Consider the following 17,568-nt stretch of genomic DNA (forward strand, 5'->3'; position numbering starts at 1 on the left):
GATTTGCCATCAACATGCATTTGTAGATAAGCCCGGCATAAGTCTATTTTGCTGAACTTTTGCCCTCCGGCCAGGCCCGTAAAAAGATCATCAATGAGGGGAAGAGGGTACTGTTCCGCAGACAGCACCGGGTTAATAGTCACTTTAAAATCCCCGCAGATCCATCCTTTTGCAGGACAGGAACAATGGGTGTGGCCCATTTGCTCACATTTGCTCACGCTCACAGGCTCCAGGACTCTATTCTCGACTAAGGCCTCCAAGTTAGCCTCAACTTTTGGCCTAATTGCATAGGGTACAGGTCGGGCTTTGTGAAACTTCGGCTTGCTGTCAGGTTTAATGTCCAGTCTCACGCTGATCTTTTTCATGCTCCCAAGTTCCCCATTGAAGAGTTCTGCATGTTTGTTTAACACTGCAGTCAGACCTGACTCCCCTTTTGACATCATGCGGACTGCAGGCCAGTCCAGCGTGATTTTCTCTAGCCACGCACGTCCCAGTAGTGATGGGTAATTTCCCTTTACCACATATAGTGGCAGTTTTGCAGTCTGTCCGTTCAATTTAACTGTCACCTCAATGACGCCTCTCATGGCCACAGGTTCGCCGGTATACGTCTTTAGCACAATGTTTGTTGGCTGAAGGGTAAGATGCTTTAGCATTTTGTTGTAGACAGTGTCTGAAACAAGGGACACAGCCGCGCCTGTGTCCACCTCCATCCGCACTGATTGTCCCTCCACCAGTGGTGACACCCAGTAGCCATTTGAATCACCTGCAACCATCAGTATGTGCACCTCTTCTTCCTCAGAGGTGTCACTCCCCTCTGTTTTGCTTGTTCCATCATACTGCACTGAATGAACACTCTTTTTCCTCTCTTGTCCAAATACAGACATTTTGCTTCCATGCTTCCCAGCTCTGTCTGTTCTTTTTTTACCTCTACAGGCGCGTTCAATGTGACCCTTTTTGCCACAATTTCGGCATTCCAGCTCCGTACACCAGCAGTCATTAGCGTGATGGCCCGTTTTCCCACAACGGTAACATGTGCCGTTCCGCGCACCTTTAGGTTCAGACGACACCTTGTGAACTCTCCCTGTTGAACTCAACTGGTGAGCCTCCTTTTCCGCCATCTCCATGGAGACACTAACTTCAATGGCCTTTTCAAGAGTAAGGTTGTCCTCAGTAAGAAGTCGCTTCTGTGTGGCTGCATTTTGCAGACCACACACAAGTCTGTCTCTAATGGTGTCATTCAGCACCTCCTTGAACTGGCAGTGTTCCGACAACCTTTTTAAAGCAGCAATAAACATCGTCACTGATTCCCCCTCCTCTTGATTCCGTTTGTGAAATCTAAATCTCTCAGCAATAACCAGAGGTTTTGGTGAAAAATGTGCTCCAAGAATTTCCACTAGTTGCTTATATGTTTTAGTTCCTGGCTTATCTGGCTGCACGAGGCTGCGAAGTAAATTGAATATCTTCGGCCCCATTACACTCAAAAAGGTAGGCACGACCTTTTCATTTGCCACCGCATTCGCCAATACAAAATAGTCAAAACGTTCCGTATAAGCGCTCCATTGCACCACATTTTCATCAAAATCACCGATGTTTCCTAATATAGTAGCCATCTCACATTTCAAATTAAATTTTCTGTTTACTCACTGCACCCGTAACGTACACAGATTCATCCGCTCCTCTTTGCCACTTGTTGTGTCGGTACCTTTCTACCTAGACACAATTTAGGACTCAGAACTCAGAGATTCAAACATGAAGTGCTTTATTGGAAGGAAAGGAAGTTCTGGAGAGTTCCGAACAAAGAGAGCTAAACTTAACAGAGAACACCCAACCATTTATCTCCTGTGACAGCGCCACCACAGGTGGGAGGAGAACACACAATACATAACATCGTGCTGATCTGATGATTCCTAACGTTGTGAAGAGTGAGCAGGAAAACCAGTTCCTGCCTGTTCAGACGCTGCTCAGCTCATTAATGAGGAGCTGGAGCAACAGCAGTCAAACTGAAAACTATTAAGTTCACTACTGCAGCTATGACCCGGAGTTTAACAAGGGAGCAAGTTCCAAAGGATCAGTACAGCAGTGACAGCAGTGAATAGTATAGAGCCAGTTTACTGAGACTCCTTCCCTGAACAGATTCTCATCCAAGCCCTGTGAACTGAAGAAATGAGCATTAGGCTTTAGTCCCAATGTTTTGCTCATGGGAACAGTGGAGTTGAATTGGTCCAGCGCACACTGGCCTGGCCTGATGTGCCGATGGGACTACAGATGCTGAAAAGGCTTTCCCAAGGAGCTCAGCCTGTAGCACACTTGGCTGATCAGAAAACCAGACAAGGGAGCAGGTTTTAAAGGATGTTGCTAACCAAGTAAAGGGGATGTTTTTAGCGGAGACATCAAAGTGGAGTAATTGACCACAATGGTCCTGTGGAGCATGTGGGTAACACTGAAGAGTTAGAGGTTTCGCTGCAGAAGATATACGAGAAAGAGGGTGTCCCCATTTGCGCATGAAGGCTACCCTCCAGTTAAAGCAACATTGAGGACACTGGTTTCTGGCACATGGCTGCAAATGAGGAAGACGTTTGTTGATCAAGTGGAAGATAATGGCAAGTGTGCTCCTCACTGTTACACACAATTCTTGTGTGGCCCATCAAGGATGGCACGAACCGCAAGCTGGGCATGAACCCCAAGCTGGGAACTCCCATGCCCTCTGGGAAAGGCCATTTCATGTATTGTACATAACTGTTGCCCTTTTGCGCACTCTTTTGTTGTGCCAAAGCTGGATGGTGTAGTTGTCTTGCAGGTGGAGATGGCAAACCTGGGTTAGCAAACAGATGTTCAGGCTTCTGGCCTGAAGCACTCCTCTGACAAAGTGCGTTTTTCTATAGGATCATGAGCTATGGGGGCAGAGGTTAGCCCTGATCTCCTAATAGCTATTCCCAGCCCCCATGGACTGCTGCTTACTGATATCATCATGCCTGCTTTCTGAATAACAACCGTTGAGACACGCAGCAATATTTTTGTAGCCAGCTGCCCCTGAGCATTGATTGAGTGCATGCTCTTTCTTTGCCTGTCGGCCATAAAGTTGATATGAAGAACACTGATGCCCACAGGGGTGTTGCCAATGACAACTTGCACTTGAGTGGAACCTACTTCTTGGTGAAAGCCTCGCACCCGATCCAGCTGTTGTCTCCTTCCCACAGGCAAAGTAATGACGGTGTTGCCCCTTGCAAACAACGTCTGTCACTTGCTTGACACAATTGTGTGTTGGAGACTACCTGACATGACATGTCCCTGGGGTGGCTCGAAAAGATCCATGATGTGGCAACCTTCACCTCTGCACAGAGTGCTGTCCCCATTCCAGATGTTGCCTGCATGCCATCCTGCAGCCGATGGTACAGCCATGTAAAAGGCTGTCTTGTGAAGTGGAGGTGGCGAAGTTAGGCATCTGCTGGCATCTCCAAGTACATGTGGAGGTGTCTACAAATGAGGGACCTGCGGTAACGACGGGTGCAGACAGAACGCCTCAAGTGTATTTGGTGACCCCTCATGAGCTCCCCATCCTCATCTGAAGCCAGCACCTTCGTGACTTGGCAAGGAATGCCCATCCTCAGCACGTTATACATTGCCATCGATGCGGTCCCAGCAAACACGAATACTGAAAGCGAATACTGGCAGAGAGAAAAAAAACCCAAATGGAACATTGTCAGAGTTCCCAACAACAAAAACAAAAGCCTAGGTCAAACGAGAGCAACGTTGACCAGAAAACGTTTTAGACAACCATGAAAGGTACCTATCTTTAAGAAGACTGTTTGAATAGGTTAGAGTCCAGGATCTACAATGTGTTATTGTAAAAGAGGCGAGCAACACAGTGTAGGCTGAAGTAAAAATACTCTTACCTCAATTATCTCCTGTAGTCGGGAGTTTTGGTGAGAGACCCAGTTCAAATAGAAAAGAGAATCCAGCCAAGACCCACACGTGCCATTAGCAGGGCCTCAACCTTTTTTTCATTCATGGGATGTGGGCGTCGCTGGCAAGTCCAGCATTTATTGCCCATCCCTAATTGTCTTTGAGGTGGTGGTGGTGAGCTGCCTTCTTGAACCGCTGCAGTCCGTGTGGTGAAGGTACTTGTAGTGTATGTCTCCGTCTACCTTTAAGAAAATCATTGTATGTAACCGTTCACCTTTAAGAGAACTATTTTAGGTGTGGCACTACTTTGTTGGCTTCTGTATACTGTAATACCGACGGTGACCACACCGGTATATAAGTGCTGTGTCAGGAGTATTTGGCAGATTCGCCCTGACCTTCGAATAGTAAAGTCCTGTTTTAAGTTACTCTTGGAGTCTGTGCATTAATTAACTAAACAACCCACAGACTTTACAGTGGCGACGAGTCCGATCGTACCCTGCGGCAACAATACGTCCGAAGCAGTTAACGAGCGTCGAGAAGAGGCAACCGCCCTCGTCGTTCTGCTGGGAAAAAACTCGAGGCTGCAGAACTAGAAAGGAGGAAGAATTTAGAGACAAAAACTTCCATCAGCAACAGGCACTGAATGTCCCTTCTGCCACGGTGAGGAGTGAGCCGATCAGCACGAGAAGCAAGGCGGCCACGGTGACTGTGAGTAAGGGAAAGTAAAAAGAATAACCGGAGGATAAGGGCGGTGCACTCGACCACGGTCGGGGGGGAAAGGAGCCGGACAGAAGTCGGGCCCAGAGGCGCTGAGACTGGGGCAGCGTGGAGCAAGGAAGTCGCGGTACAGACAGGCTGGGGGACGCAACGGCGTCGTGAGACAGCTAGACCGCGACCGGCGAAAAAGGCCGGGCAGCGACCGAAGCCACGAAGCGCTGCGACCGGGAACGTAGGCGCGGGAAGAGATAAACTCAGCCGCAGCCGGGGAGGGAAGCACCGGACTGCGAGAGGGCTGGGAGGCGCGATTGGGAGCCGAGCGAGCGGGAGAAGCAGAGCCGACCAAGGGAGACTGAGCGAGAGCCAGTCCAGCGGCTGAAACTGTTCTCCGTCAACGGGGTGTACCCAGCGCCGGTAGAGCCGAGCGAGCGGGAGAGAGACAGAGCCCGAGCAAGGGGAACTGAGCGAGAGCCAGCTCAGCGGCTGAAACTGTTCGCCGTCAACGGGGTGTACCCAGCGCCGGTTGCCCTGCCGAGAAAAGGGAAAGCACTGAAGCCGACGCGCAGGCTGTGAACCTGAAAGCCAGCGGCTGTCGCCCGTGGGGAAAGTGTACCCCTCCCACCAGGGGAAGAAACGCAGGAAGCCGCCATTAGGCGGAGAAGAATACAGAAGCGGGGAACCGCCATTGAAGTGGGCGGGGAGAGAAGATAAGCGCGGGAAACCGCCATCTTCGCGGGAACCGCCATCTTGAAAAAAAAAGAAAATTTAAAGAAATAATCCGTGGTGTTATCAGGAAGAGAGGAAGATGCCTAAGCGTGGTAACATCAACGATTTTAATTCCGAGGTAGAAGACTGGGCCACGTATAGAAGATGATGACAAAGCTATAACCTTGCTAAACTCGATGGGCGCGAAGACATACGGGCTCTTGAAGCATCTACTATCACCGGCTAAACCGGCGGATCAGACTTTCGATGATATTGTGGCTGTTCTGAAGGATCACTTGAACCCCACACCGTTGATGTTGGCGGAACGATTCAAATTCTATGCGAGAACGCAACGGAAAGACGAAAGCAACGCAGAATACTTGGTCGAACTGCGTAGACTAGCGAAATACTGCCAGTTTGGAGGGAATCTGACAGAGGCATTGCGAGACAAGTTCGGGTGCGGGTTGGCAAAGGAAGGAACGCAAAAGCGACTACTCGAAGAGAACGACCTTACACTTGACAGGGCTGTCCTTATTGCAGCATCGCACGAAGCCGCAGCGAAGGGAACTGCGGAAATGCAGCTAAAGACAGCAGCACTAAGTGTGGATCAAATTACCTCGACAACAACAAAATGCTATCGTTGTGGGAAGACAACACACGACCAGAACCAATGCTGGTTTAAGAACCAGGAATGTAGGAAATGTGGCAAACTGGGTCACATAGCTAAGGTATGCCGGTCAGGGAAGAAGACCAACAACCAAAGGACCAACAACCAAAGGAAGCCATCACAGGAAAAGTACAACAAGGTACACAAGGTGGCTGAGAAGAGTTCAGACGAACAGAATTCAGACTCAGACCCAAACGGCCAGGAGCTGGGTAGTCTGAGAATTCACAATGTGAGTAAGGAAGCTGACCTACAAACTATCTGGGTCATGCTAAAAATAGCTGGAGTCCAAGTGAAAATGGAGTTGGACACTGGATCAGCTCTATCAGTCATAAATCGAAGGGATTACCACCAGCTATTCTCAGATATACCCTTAAGAGATACCAAGTTCGTATTGCAGACATACACGGGGCATAAAGTATACCCCATGGGAAAGATAAGAGTCAAGGTGAGAGATAGGGGTAAAGAACACCCAAGAATGAACTTATACGTACTACCTGAGGGAGGACCACCACTTCTAGGACGGGAGTGGATCAAGAAAATAGACATGGAATGGCACTATCTAAAAGCCATAACGAGTGAGGACTCGGTGCAGACAATCAGCTCAGATTCTGAATCGGATGACGATAAGACCAACCCAAATGTGAAAGACAAGGCTAAAATGGACTTGCTGACTAAGGTTGGAAAAACGAAGGCATGCAGAAAGGCTTATGCTCCAGAGAAGGACAAAGTTTCAGAACAGATCTCCACCAAACAACGACAACATAGTTTGACAGAGAATTCTGAGTCTGTTCAGTTTAAGGACATATCCATGACGGAAGAACACCGAGCTCGGACTCAACTTTATTTCAAATCACGACAACAATTAGAACAATTGAGTTACCGTCTCGTACAAGAGATGAAAACAATGAAAAAGTTCTATGACACCGAATGGGAGAATCTGGAAAGACAACAGAAGCAGCTAGCTCAAGCAGAGAGCGACCATAGAGCCATCGTGACCAATCACCGATCACATCTCCCTTATGATGTTCAGGAGTTAGAATATTTGCAGAAAGAAGCAAATGAAGAGGAATCTTCAGGAAGCCAGGATTTTATTCCAGTTCTTCTCTACGACTCCTTACAAGCAGAGTTTGAGAAGTTGAAGGAACAGTATGAACAGGCCCAGGCTACAATCCTGGAGGGGGTTAACTCGGCAACCTCCGAAAAGCTAGTTTCAGTGGAAGCATATGAGCAACTAAAGGTTGAACATGAACAAGAAGTCCAAAGGCTGCAGGAAATTCTTAATGAGCTCAAGGCCAAGACAGACTCATCGGTAGAAGTTCCATCCATAGATGAGAAATAAGAGGTGTAAGACATGGCAGAACATAAAAGTCAAGATGTCCAAGAACTCATAAAAATATTGAAGGAAACCCAAGACAAATATGAGGCGGCAATGACCGAGGTTCAACAACTTGAAGAACAGATTCAACTGGGAATTCTTTCAGTGGAAGAAAAGGCAACTGTAAGAAACACAGAGACTGTAAGAATGGCCCCTGAACATGAGCTAGAGAGCATCAAGGCGCAACTTCTCCGAGCGCTTAAAGCCAAAGTACAAGAGGAAAAAAAGGTGAAAGCATTGGAGGAAAAGGTGGATGAAATGGAGAAGACTCTGATCCACAGGGTCCCCGTGGAAGAGTTAACGGTCAGCCAACTCCTTCATATGCTGAGAGACAAGACTCTGCAAGGGGAACCATTTGAACACGAGCTTCAATCTTCAAAGGGAAGGGGTTCGGAGCTCTCAAAAGTTTGGGGAATAGTTGAGGTTGCAACACAGATTTTACGGGGCTGTCGAAAGTACGCTGAATCACGTCAATGTGAACTACAGAATGTTGAAACAGCTGCTCCAGTAGAAGGATTGAATAGCCCGATCAATCAATCCCCGATGGAAGGGGAAGTATTGGAATCACAAATGAGGTCATTAGTGAAGGATTGGCAGGAAACCCAGGAAGAGCGGGATGAATATGAACGCATGAAGAAGTCTCTTCAGGAAAGATGTCTAGGGAGGGAACAACAGTCGGCTAACGTCCGGTTGGGTAAGGAAGAAGTAGCAGGCCCTCTCGCTAGACTAGTTCAGGACGACACCGAATATTACCATGACCTGTTGAGTGACACGGAATATTACGAGGACTTGGTCTGCCCAGCTTGTGATGAAAACTCCCAAAGTGCAGAAATCAGGATGAAGCACTTAAAATCTAAGGAACATAGGGAGATGGTGGCGCTACAGCTGGCAGCTGATAAGGGAGCCCCGAGAGTCTCCAAGAAGCAGAAAAGAAAAAGACGAAGCAGAAAGTGATAACCATCTAAATCATTATCACTTCTACCAGATCATGTACGTGGGCCCTATGAAGGGAGCCAAATCAGTTGGCAAGTAGGAAAAATTACCAAGGCAGCCCAGCTGTTTGTAAAAGTCAGCACTGCTGGTTCAGCAGGACGGAAGTTCAAGCTGTTAAGTCAAGGGAAAGACTATTGGATGAGTCACGCTAGCAATGTGAACCGGCTACACCACAGAGATGTTGTTCGGACCGAGTCAAGACCAGAGACTGAATCTGTGAACTGTTCCCGCAGAGACTGAATCTGTAAACTGTTTCCCGCATAGATTATACCTGTGAATTGTTTTACATGAAGTTGAATATATGTTATGTTTAATGGGGGACTAAGTATGTTGTAAGCTAAAAAGGGAGGATTGTAGTGTATGTCTCCGTCTACCTTTAAGAAAATCATTGTATGTAACCGTTCACCTTTAAGAGAACTATTTTAGGTGTGGCACTACTTTGTTGGCTTCTGTATACTGTAATACCGACGGTGACCACACCGGTATATAAGTGCTGTGTCAGGATTATTTGGCAGATTCGCCCTGACCTTCGAATAGTAAAGTCCTGTTTTAAGTTACTCTTGGAGTCTGTGCATTAATTAACTAAACAACCCACAGACTTTACAGTACTCCCACAATGTTGTTAGGGAGGGAGTTCCAGGATTTTGACCCAGCGGTGATGAAGGAACGGCCGATATAATTCCAAGTCAGGATGGTGTATGTGACTTGGAGGGGAACTTGGGGACGGTGGTGTTCCCATGCGCCTGCTGCCCTTGTCCTTCTAGCTGGTAGAGGTTGCGGGTTTGGGAGGCGCTGCCAAAGAAGCCTTGGCGAGTTGCTGCAGTGCATCTTGTAGATGGTACACACTGCAGCCACGGTGCGCCGGTGGTGGAACTGTGCACAGAAATTGCTGGATGGGAAATCAGACGCACCATGAACCAGCCGCAGGCAGCCTTCAGTCAGATTTCCTGCCCCTCCCTCAGCCCATGAGGGTCCGCACTACAGACACAGCCTTGGAAGATTGGAGCCTATTTATCAGCGTTTGTCCTTCACGGTAAAAAAGGATTTTTTATTTAAACAATTACTTTCTGGAGATGAAAAATTGCCTTGTTTGATAAGCATCAGCTTTTAAGCAATATATTAGAAAATGTATGCCCCGAACATATTATTAGCACTCTCCTATATCAATGAAATATGAGTGTTGCTGTGATTATATCTTTTATTTAGATTAAGAAACTGTCATTCTTGTCCCCTTCTAATTATCTGGGAAAAGAAATGGAGTTTCAGCACGTGTTAAGACAAATTATTTTATTGAATAAAAGCGCAGATACTGTGAGATTGCATATCTCACAGGAGCACAGAAAGTCACGAGAGGCTTGATTATAGATTCGAATGAAAATGACGGATCAAAATTTGAGAAGGATGACCCTCAGTATTGGAAATATAATCCCGCTGAGAAAACTTGCACCCATAATTAATATTATTTTTAACATAAATATTTTTGCCTTGATCAATTCTTGTTATGCCAGTTCCGCAATGAAACTTCAACAAATATCTTGAAAAGAAAATGGTGAAAATTTCAATTTACAATTTTAAGCAAAAAGTATTAATTTGAATGAATACATTTGATGATTCCATATTACTGTGAAATATAATTTAACAGCAAATAAAACTGAATATTGCTTTTTTAAATGATTTGTTCAACTATATTACTAACATATGTTCAGTAGTTTATCATAAAATTATTTTAAAATTATGATAAAATACAAATCAAGGGTTAAGTGGATCTCCTAGCTCCAATCATATTCTACTTTCTCTTTCCAGACATTCATGACATTGTTCCACATCAATAGTGTCGAAGCAACTGGGGCTCATTTCTCTCCTGGGTGTTGGGCCTTGTGCCAATGGTGTCAGACCCAGTCCCAGCAATTGCTGGACATAAGAACTTTAGATGAATTTTTATTTTGCAAGTGTCTTGTTACAGAATCATAGAATGACACAGCACAGAAGGAAGCCATTCGGCCCATCGTGCCTGTGCCGGCTCTTTGAACGAGCTCTCCAATTAGTTCCACTCCCCCCTGCTCTTTCCCCGTAGCCCTGTGAATTTTACCCCTTCGAGTATTTATCCAATTTCCCTTTTGAAAGTTATGATTGAATCTGCTTCCACCGCCCCATCAGCCAGTGCATTCCACATCATTTTCCGAGGGCTCCATCCATTGGATGCCCCAGGGTGGAGGCGCCTGAATATATCTGGCTCAAGAGCCTGCTCACAGACCCTCCGCCCCATGAACTGATCGATCTGCGATGGTACTTCCGGTGAGGCAGAAGATGATGTGAGTGAGTTTTAAACAGGCAGGAGGCTCCGGTGGTGGAGAGCCAGGAGCGCACGTGTGCAGCTGTGCTCCTGTTACCTGCCTGATGTACAGGCACAAGGCCCAGACAGGGAGAGGGTTTGGCAGCTCACCCAAGCCATGCAAATGGCCTAGGGCAGAAAAAGTGCAAGCGGTTCTTGCCTGTAGCTGCTGCACCTGTCCGGCACCTACAGAGAAAACGTTTGCCATCTGGATTCTCAGACTGGCACTCAAACTCTAGGGAGCCGAGTGTGCGGTCCGTGCCCACAACATATTCCAGCATTCTCCTTTCCAGAGGTTTCCATTTGCCAAGTTTTCTGCATTACAACAGTAACTACATTCCAACTTCATTGGTTGGAAGGCATTTGCGACATCCTGAGGGCGTGAAAGGCGCTATAGAAATGTAGGTTCTTTCTTTATTTCTTTATTTCCTTCCCTGTTGAGCAGCAGTACTCGCTACCACAGGGAGTGGCTGAGGCGAATAGCATAGATGCATTTAAGGGGAAGCTGGATAAGTACATGAGGGAGAATAAAACAGATTATGTTGATGGGGTTGGATGAAGGGTGAGGGGAGGCTCGTGTGGAGCACAAACACTGACATGGACCAGTTGGGCCGAATGGCCTGTTTCTGTGCTGTAAATACTAGGTAACTATGTAGCAGTAGAGTAAGAGTAGCGGCATGGACCTCCACGAACAGCCAATGGCTCTGTCTGTAGGCTGTCCTGGGCCCACCCTCTGACTTTGTGTTGTACTATCGTCACCAGGTGAAGAGGACCTGTGCTGAGGTGCTAGTGCTCCTTGGGAAGCACTCTGTGACAATGGCACTGTAGGTGACTGTGGATGGGTGTGGAGATGCCTGCATGATCACTCCTAGCCTCCTGTATCACTGCCTTCAGCTGACGAGAGAGTGCAAGCAGTCGTGGCAACATCACTGGTGTAGAAGAGGGGCCTGCATGTTTCTGAAGGCCGAGCAAACCCGCTGCCATATTAACACTACACCAGCACTAGCACTTTGACTGCACTGTGCACCCGCACTACAAGGGGAGGGGACATCTCCAGCTGCTCCTTCCAGGAGTGAAAGTGTTTCACAAGGGAACTGCCACTACCAGTTCCTGCTCACGCTCTGGCTGTGTGTGCAATGGATTGTGTCTCTATTGCATGTACACAGATGGTTTATTCAGTTATGTTATGTTACTATATGTTAATTTCTGCTTATAAGAGGTTAGCGCCCAAGGCTCTGCACACCTCACCTTACATGATAGCAATGAGATTTCGTGACCTTCATGAAAAACAGATTTATCTTAGCAACAACAACAGCAACAACTTGCATTTATATAGCACCTTTAACATAGTAAAATAGAGTCATAGAGTTATACAGCACAGAAATAGGCCCTTCGGCCCATCGCGTCCGCGCCGGCCATCAAGCCCTGCCTAATCTAATCCCATTTTCCAGCATTTGGTCCGTAGCCTTGTATGCTATGGCATTTCAAGTGCTCATCCAAATGCTTCTTGAATGTTGTGAGGGTTCCTGCCTCTACCACCCTTTCAGGCAGTGAGTTCCAGATTCCAACCACCCTCTGGGTGATAAAGTTCTTCCTCAAATCCCCTCTAAACCTCCTGCCCCTTACCTTGAAACTATGCCCCCTTGTTATTGACCCCTCTACTAAGGGAAAAAGTTCCTTTCTATCTACCCTATCTATGCCCCTCATAATTTTGTACACCTCAATCAGGTCCCCCCTCAGCCTTCTCTGCTCCAAGGAAAACAACCCCAGCCTGCCCAGTCTCTCTTCATAGCTGAAGCGCTCCAGCCCAGGTAACATCCGGGTGAATCTCCTCTGCACCCTCTCCAAAGCAATCACATCCTTCCTATAATGTGGCGACCAGAACTGCACACAGTATTCCAGCTGTGGCCTAACTAGCGTTGATTGATTAAGAAAGGGAAGATAGATTATGAAAGTAAATTAGCAAAAAATATAAAAACAGATAGTAAGAGTTTTTATAGTTATATAAAAAGAAAAAGGGTGGCTAAAGTAAATGTTGGTCCCTTAGAGGATGGGACTGGGAAATTAATGGTGGGAAATATGGAGATGGCAAAAACACTGAATGAATATTTTATATCAGTCTTTACAGTAGAAGACACTAAGAATATCCCAACATTGGACAAACAGGGGGCTAAAGGGGGGGGAGGAGCTAAACACGATGAAAATCACTAAGGAAGTGGTACTCAGTAAAATAATGGGACTCAAGGCGGATAAATCACCTGGGCCTGATGGCTTACATCCTAGGGTCTTGAGGGAAGTGGCGGTAGGGATTGTGGGTGCATTGGTAATAATTTTCCAAAACTCCCTGGACTCGGCAATGGTCCCGGCAGACTGGAAAACTGCTAATGTAACACCCTTATTTAAAAAGGGCAGTAGACAGAAGGCTGGAAACTATAGACCGGTTAGCCTAACATCTGTGGTAGGTAAAATTTTGGAGTCCATTATTAAGGAGACAGTAACAGGACATTTGGATAATCATAATTTAATAGGACAAAGTCAGCATGGTTTTATGAAGGGGAAGTCATGTTTGACAAATTTGCTGGAGTTCTTTGAGGAAGTAACATATAGGGTGGATAAAGGGGAACCAGTGGACGTAGTGTATTTAGACTTCCAAAAGGCATTTGACAAGGTGCCACACAAAAGATTATTGCTTAAGATAAAAAATCACGGGATTGGGGGTAATATTCTGGCATGGATAGAGGATTGGCTATCTAACAGAAGGCAGAGAGTTGGGATAAATGGTTCATTCTCAGACTGGCAATCAGTAACTAGTGGTGTTCTGCAGGGGTCAGTGCTGGGTCCCCAACTCTTTACAATCTATATTAACGATTTGGAGGAGGGGACCGAGTGTAACATATCAAAGTTTGCAGATGATACTAAGATGGGAGGGAAAGTAGTGAGTGAGGAGGACATAAAAAACCTGCAAGGGGACATCGACAGGCTAAGTAAGTGGGCAGAGATTTGGCAGATGGAATACAATACTGGAAAGTGTGAGGTTATGCACTTTGGCAGGAAAAATCGTAGAGCAAGTTATTATCTTAATGGCAAGAAACTGGAAAGTACTGAGGTACAAAGGGATCTGGGGGTCCTGGTGCACGAAACTCAAAAGGTTAGTATGCAGGTGCAGCAAGTGATTAAGAAGGCCAATGGAATGTTGGCTTTCATTGCTATAAAAATAGGTATTGCTTCAGTTGTACAAGGTATTGGTGAGACTGCACCTGGAATACTGCATACAGTTTTGGTGTCCATACTTAAGAAAGGACATACTTGCTCTCGAGTCAGTACAAAGAAGGTTCACTCGGTTAATCCCGGGGATGAGGGGATGGACATATGAGGAGAGGTTGAGTAGATTGGGACTCTACTCATTGGAGTTCAGAAGAATGAGAGGCGATCTTATTGAAACATATAAGATTGTGAAGGGGTTGGATCGGGTGGATGCGGGGAAGATGTTCCCGATGATGGGTGAAACTAGAACTAGGGGGCATAGTCTTAGAATAAGGGGCTGCTCTTTCAAAACTGAGATGAGGAGGAACTACTTCACTCAGAGGGTGGTAGGTCCATGGAATATGCTGCCCCAAAAAGCTGTAGAAGCTACATCATTACATAAATTTAAAACAGAAATAGACAGTTTCCTAGAAGTAAAGGGAATTAAGGATTACGGGGAACGGGCAGGAATTTGGACATGAGTCTAGGTTCGGATCGGTCATGGCCCTGTGGGTAGCGGAGCGGGCCCAGGGGCCGTGTAGCCTGATCCTGCTCCTATTTCGTGTGTCTAATTCTGTTAGATGCAGGAGATGGTTCTGTGATAGTGGATTGGCAGTTAGGATCAGATCAGCCATGATCTTATTGAATGGCGGAGCAGGCTCGAGGGGCCGATTGGCCTACTCCTGCTCCTATTTCTTATGTTCTTATGTTTTGTACAGCTCCATCATAACCTCCCTGCTCTTATATTCTATGCCTCGGCTAAATGTTCCAAAGTGCTTCACAGGAGTATTTTAAGACAAAAACTTTGACACCGAGCCACATAAGGAGAAATTAGGGCAGGTGACCAAAAGCTTGGTCAAAGAGATGGGTTTTAAGGAGCGTCTTAAAGGAGGAAAGAGAGGTAGAGAGGTTTAGGGAGGGAATTCCAGAGCTTAGGGCCCAGGCAACAGAAGGCACGGCCACCAATGGTGGCGCAATTATAATCAGGGATGCTCAAGAGGGCAGAAAATGAGGAGCGCAGAGATCTTGGTGGGTTGTGGGGCTGAAGAAGGTTAGAGATAGGGAGGGGTGAGGCCATGGAGGGATTTGAAAACAAGGAAGAGAATTTTGAAATCGAGGTGCTGCTTAACTGGGAGCAGCAGAATACATTGTGCACTGCATGGTATGATGCACCTGTCTTTAGAAGATAGCATATCATCCATGTTAGTGGATCGCCTGCGACGTTGCTCGCACTAACGTATGTCTGCAGGGACGAGGTCACACTGCAGACGTCACAGTTTGGGACCAGTGCGGAACAATATTAAAACGCTTCTCAGTTACAACCTGAAACCGACAAATACACTTCAATTTACAAACCCGATAAACTCTGAGTGATCTGTGGGTGTTTAGTGAACAGATTACACTTTACTTCCTTGAAGGGTCACTTCTCCAACTTACTGGCAGCATACATTATGAACGACACAATACATGTCAGATGTCAGCCATGGCTCAGTGGGCAGCACTCTCGCCTCTGACAGAAGGTTGTGGGTTCAAGGCCCACCCCAGAGATTTGAGCACAAAAATCTAGGCTGACACTCCAGTGCAGTGCTGAGGGAGTGCTGCACTGTCAGAGGTGCCGTTTTTCAGATGAGATGTTAAACAGAGGCCCTGTCTGTCCTCTTCAGGTGGATGTAAAAGATCCCATGGCACTATTTTGAAGAAGAGCAGGGGAGTTCTCCCCGGTGTCCTGGGGCCAATATTTATCCCACAACCAACATCACTAAAACAGATGATCTGGTCATTATCACATTGCTGTTTGTGGGATCTTGCTGTGCGCAAATTGGCTGCCGCATTTCCTACATTACAACAGTGACTACACTTCAAAAAGTACTTCATTGGCTGTAAAGCGCTTTGGGATGTCCTGAGGTCGTGAAAGGCGCTATAGAAATGCTATTTTTTTCTAATTCATTTTATAAAAGAATGTAAACTGATTGTGAGCAATGCCACAGAGGTGCACTAAAATTAAAGAAAGACTTGCATTTTTATAGCGCCTTTCACGACCTTGGATGTCCCAAAGCGCTTTACAGCCAATAAAGTGCTTTTGAAGTGTAGTCACTGTTGTAATGTCAGATTTTACTAGTATTATAAAATGTAACTGTCCTGCACTGACAATTTTAAGACAGGAATCTAAATTTGGACTTGCTCCAAATATTTGAGCTTGAATCACACAGTTTATTACATTAAACCCACTCAACTGAATTACTGCCCTGGAACTCATTGCTATTCATGTATTACTGTGCACATCCAACCTCAGTCCCAAACAGCAATCTCCTTTTTAATTAACATTGTCCTCAGACTCCAAATAGTGCAAGGGGTTATTATCGTGAAGCCAGTTGCAGATTTAAGTTTTATTAAACAGGCAGATCTGGTGAAAAGAGGGACACCATTTTTTTTTTGCTGTTTGTTAAAATACCAAAAATAGCAGCGATTGAGAGACATTGACTTACAATTGACTTGTTGATGTTGGGAGGCTGCAGTGTGAGAGCAGTGACTCTCTGGGCTCTCAGGGTTTTCATTCTTCCCGGCTGGTGGAGCGAAGAAGTCGCCTTGCGGTCTGCAACTGAGCCCATGAACAGGGAGGGAGAGAGAGAGAGAGAGAGAGAGAAGCAGTAACAGGACAGGTTCTGGAGCTCCAGGCTCGAACTGGGATCTCACGATGTGTTTGCACCAAGGAGCTGTTGCCAAGCGACTGACAGTAACAGCAAACGTCATTTCCGAACACTTTAGTGAAAGATGTTCTTGTTTGAGTCTAAAATGATGTTAAAAAGTGAGTCAAAGGAAGGAAATTACACCCACCCCACTCGCCCCGCCCCCTGTAGCTTTGTGAGATTATTTACCAGCACTTTTCCAAGTTTGTTTCTCAAGGTTTCTTTCGCTTCCTGTTCCACTGAGTGAACAACCGGGCTGCAAAACTAAACGTTAACTGGGAGGTCAGCAATATGGCAACAGGTTCCAGCACCTGGTCTGGACTGGAGAGTGACCGAGCTCCAATCTGCCTCCTTCACCCTCAGTGGGGCTGGGCTGAGATTGCTGTTCACCCGGTTTCCCTGGATACTGCAATGAAGCTCATGGCTGAACATTGCCTCCCTGGATTGGGGCAATTCGCAGTTCCAGTTGCTCGGGGTTCCAGCCCTCTGTAATATTAAACCGGACCACAACAACAACTTGCATTTATACAGCGCCTTTTAAGGTAATCAAACGTCCCAGGGCGTTTCACAGGAGCGATTATCAGACAAAGTCTAACACCGAGCCACATAAGGACCTATTGGGACAGGTGAACAAAAACTGGGTCAACGAGGTAGGTTTTATGGAGCACCTTAAAGGAGGAGAGAGAGGCGGAGAGGTTTAGGGAGGTCATTGCAGAGTTTAGGGTCTAGCTAGCCAAAGGCTTCATCACAGTTGCCATTGACCAGCACAGGTATATTGAGAGGGCTGCACAATTCTGCCAGTGTGCAGTGAGGGCGCTCATTGCACCTATGTGGCCATTCGGGCTTCATACTGCAACCTGCAAAAGCTGAAAGCGTTTCCACTGTATCAACATGCAGCTGGTCTGGGACCACCAGCTCAGAGTCATGCAGGCCAGTGCCTGTTTCC

General features: G+C 46.5%; 1 protein-coding gene across 5 annotated transcripts in view; it reads right to left on the reverse strand.

The window, feature by feature from the left end:
- Positions 1-17,097, reverse strand: part of pacrg (PARK2 co-regulated) — a 394,611-nt gene extending 377,514 nt beyond the window's left edge. The window contains exons 1-2 of one of the 5 annotated variants that reach the window (XM_085963069.1): positions 16,812-17,095; positions 16,422-16,723 (exon numbers count right to left, since the gene is read on the reverse strand). In XM_085963069.1, the coding sequence (XP_085819195.1) occupies positions 16,422-16,544 (123 nt within the window). In that variant the 5' untranslated portion in view covers positions 16,545-16,723; positions 16,812-17,095. Of the gene's footprint in view, positions 1-16,421; positions 16,754-16,811 lie in introns of those variants that run through there. The other 4 variants (XM_085963066.1, XM_085963068.1, XM_085963070.1 and 1 more) reach the window with 4 other exon arrangements.
- Positions 17,098-17,568: the final 471 nt, after the last annotated feature.

This window comes from Somniosus microcephalus, chromosome 20 (genome assembly GCF_052327205.1).
Source record: "Somniosus microcephalus isolate GS21.2 chromosome 20, FLI_Smic_1.0, whole genome shotgun sequence".
Taxonomy (NCBI): Eukaryota; Metazoa; Chordata; class Chondrichthyes; order Squaliformes; family Somniosidae; genus Somniosus; species Somniosus microcephalus.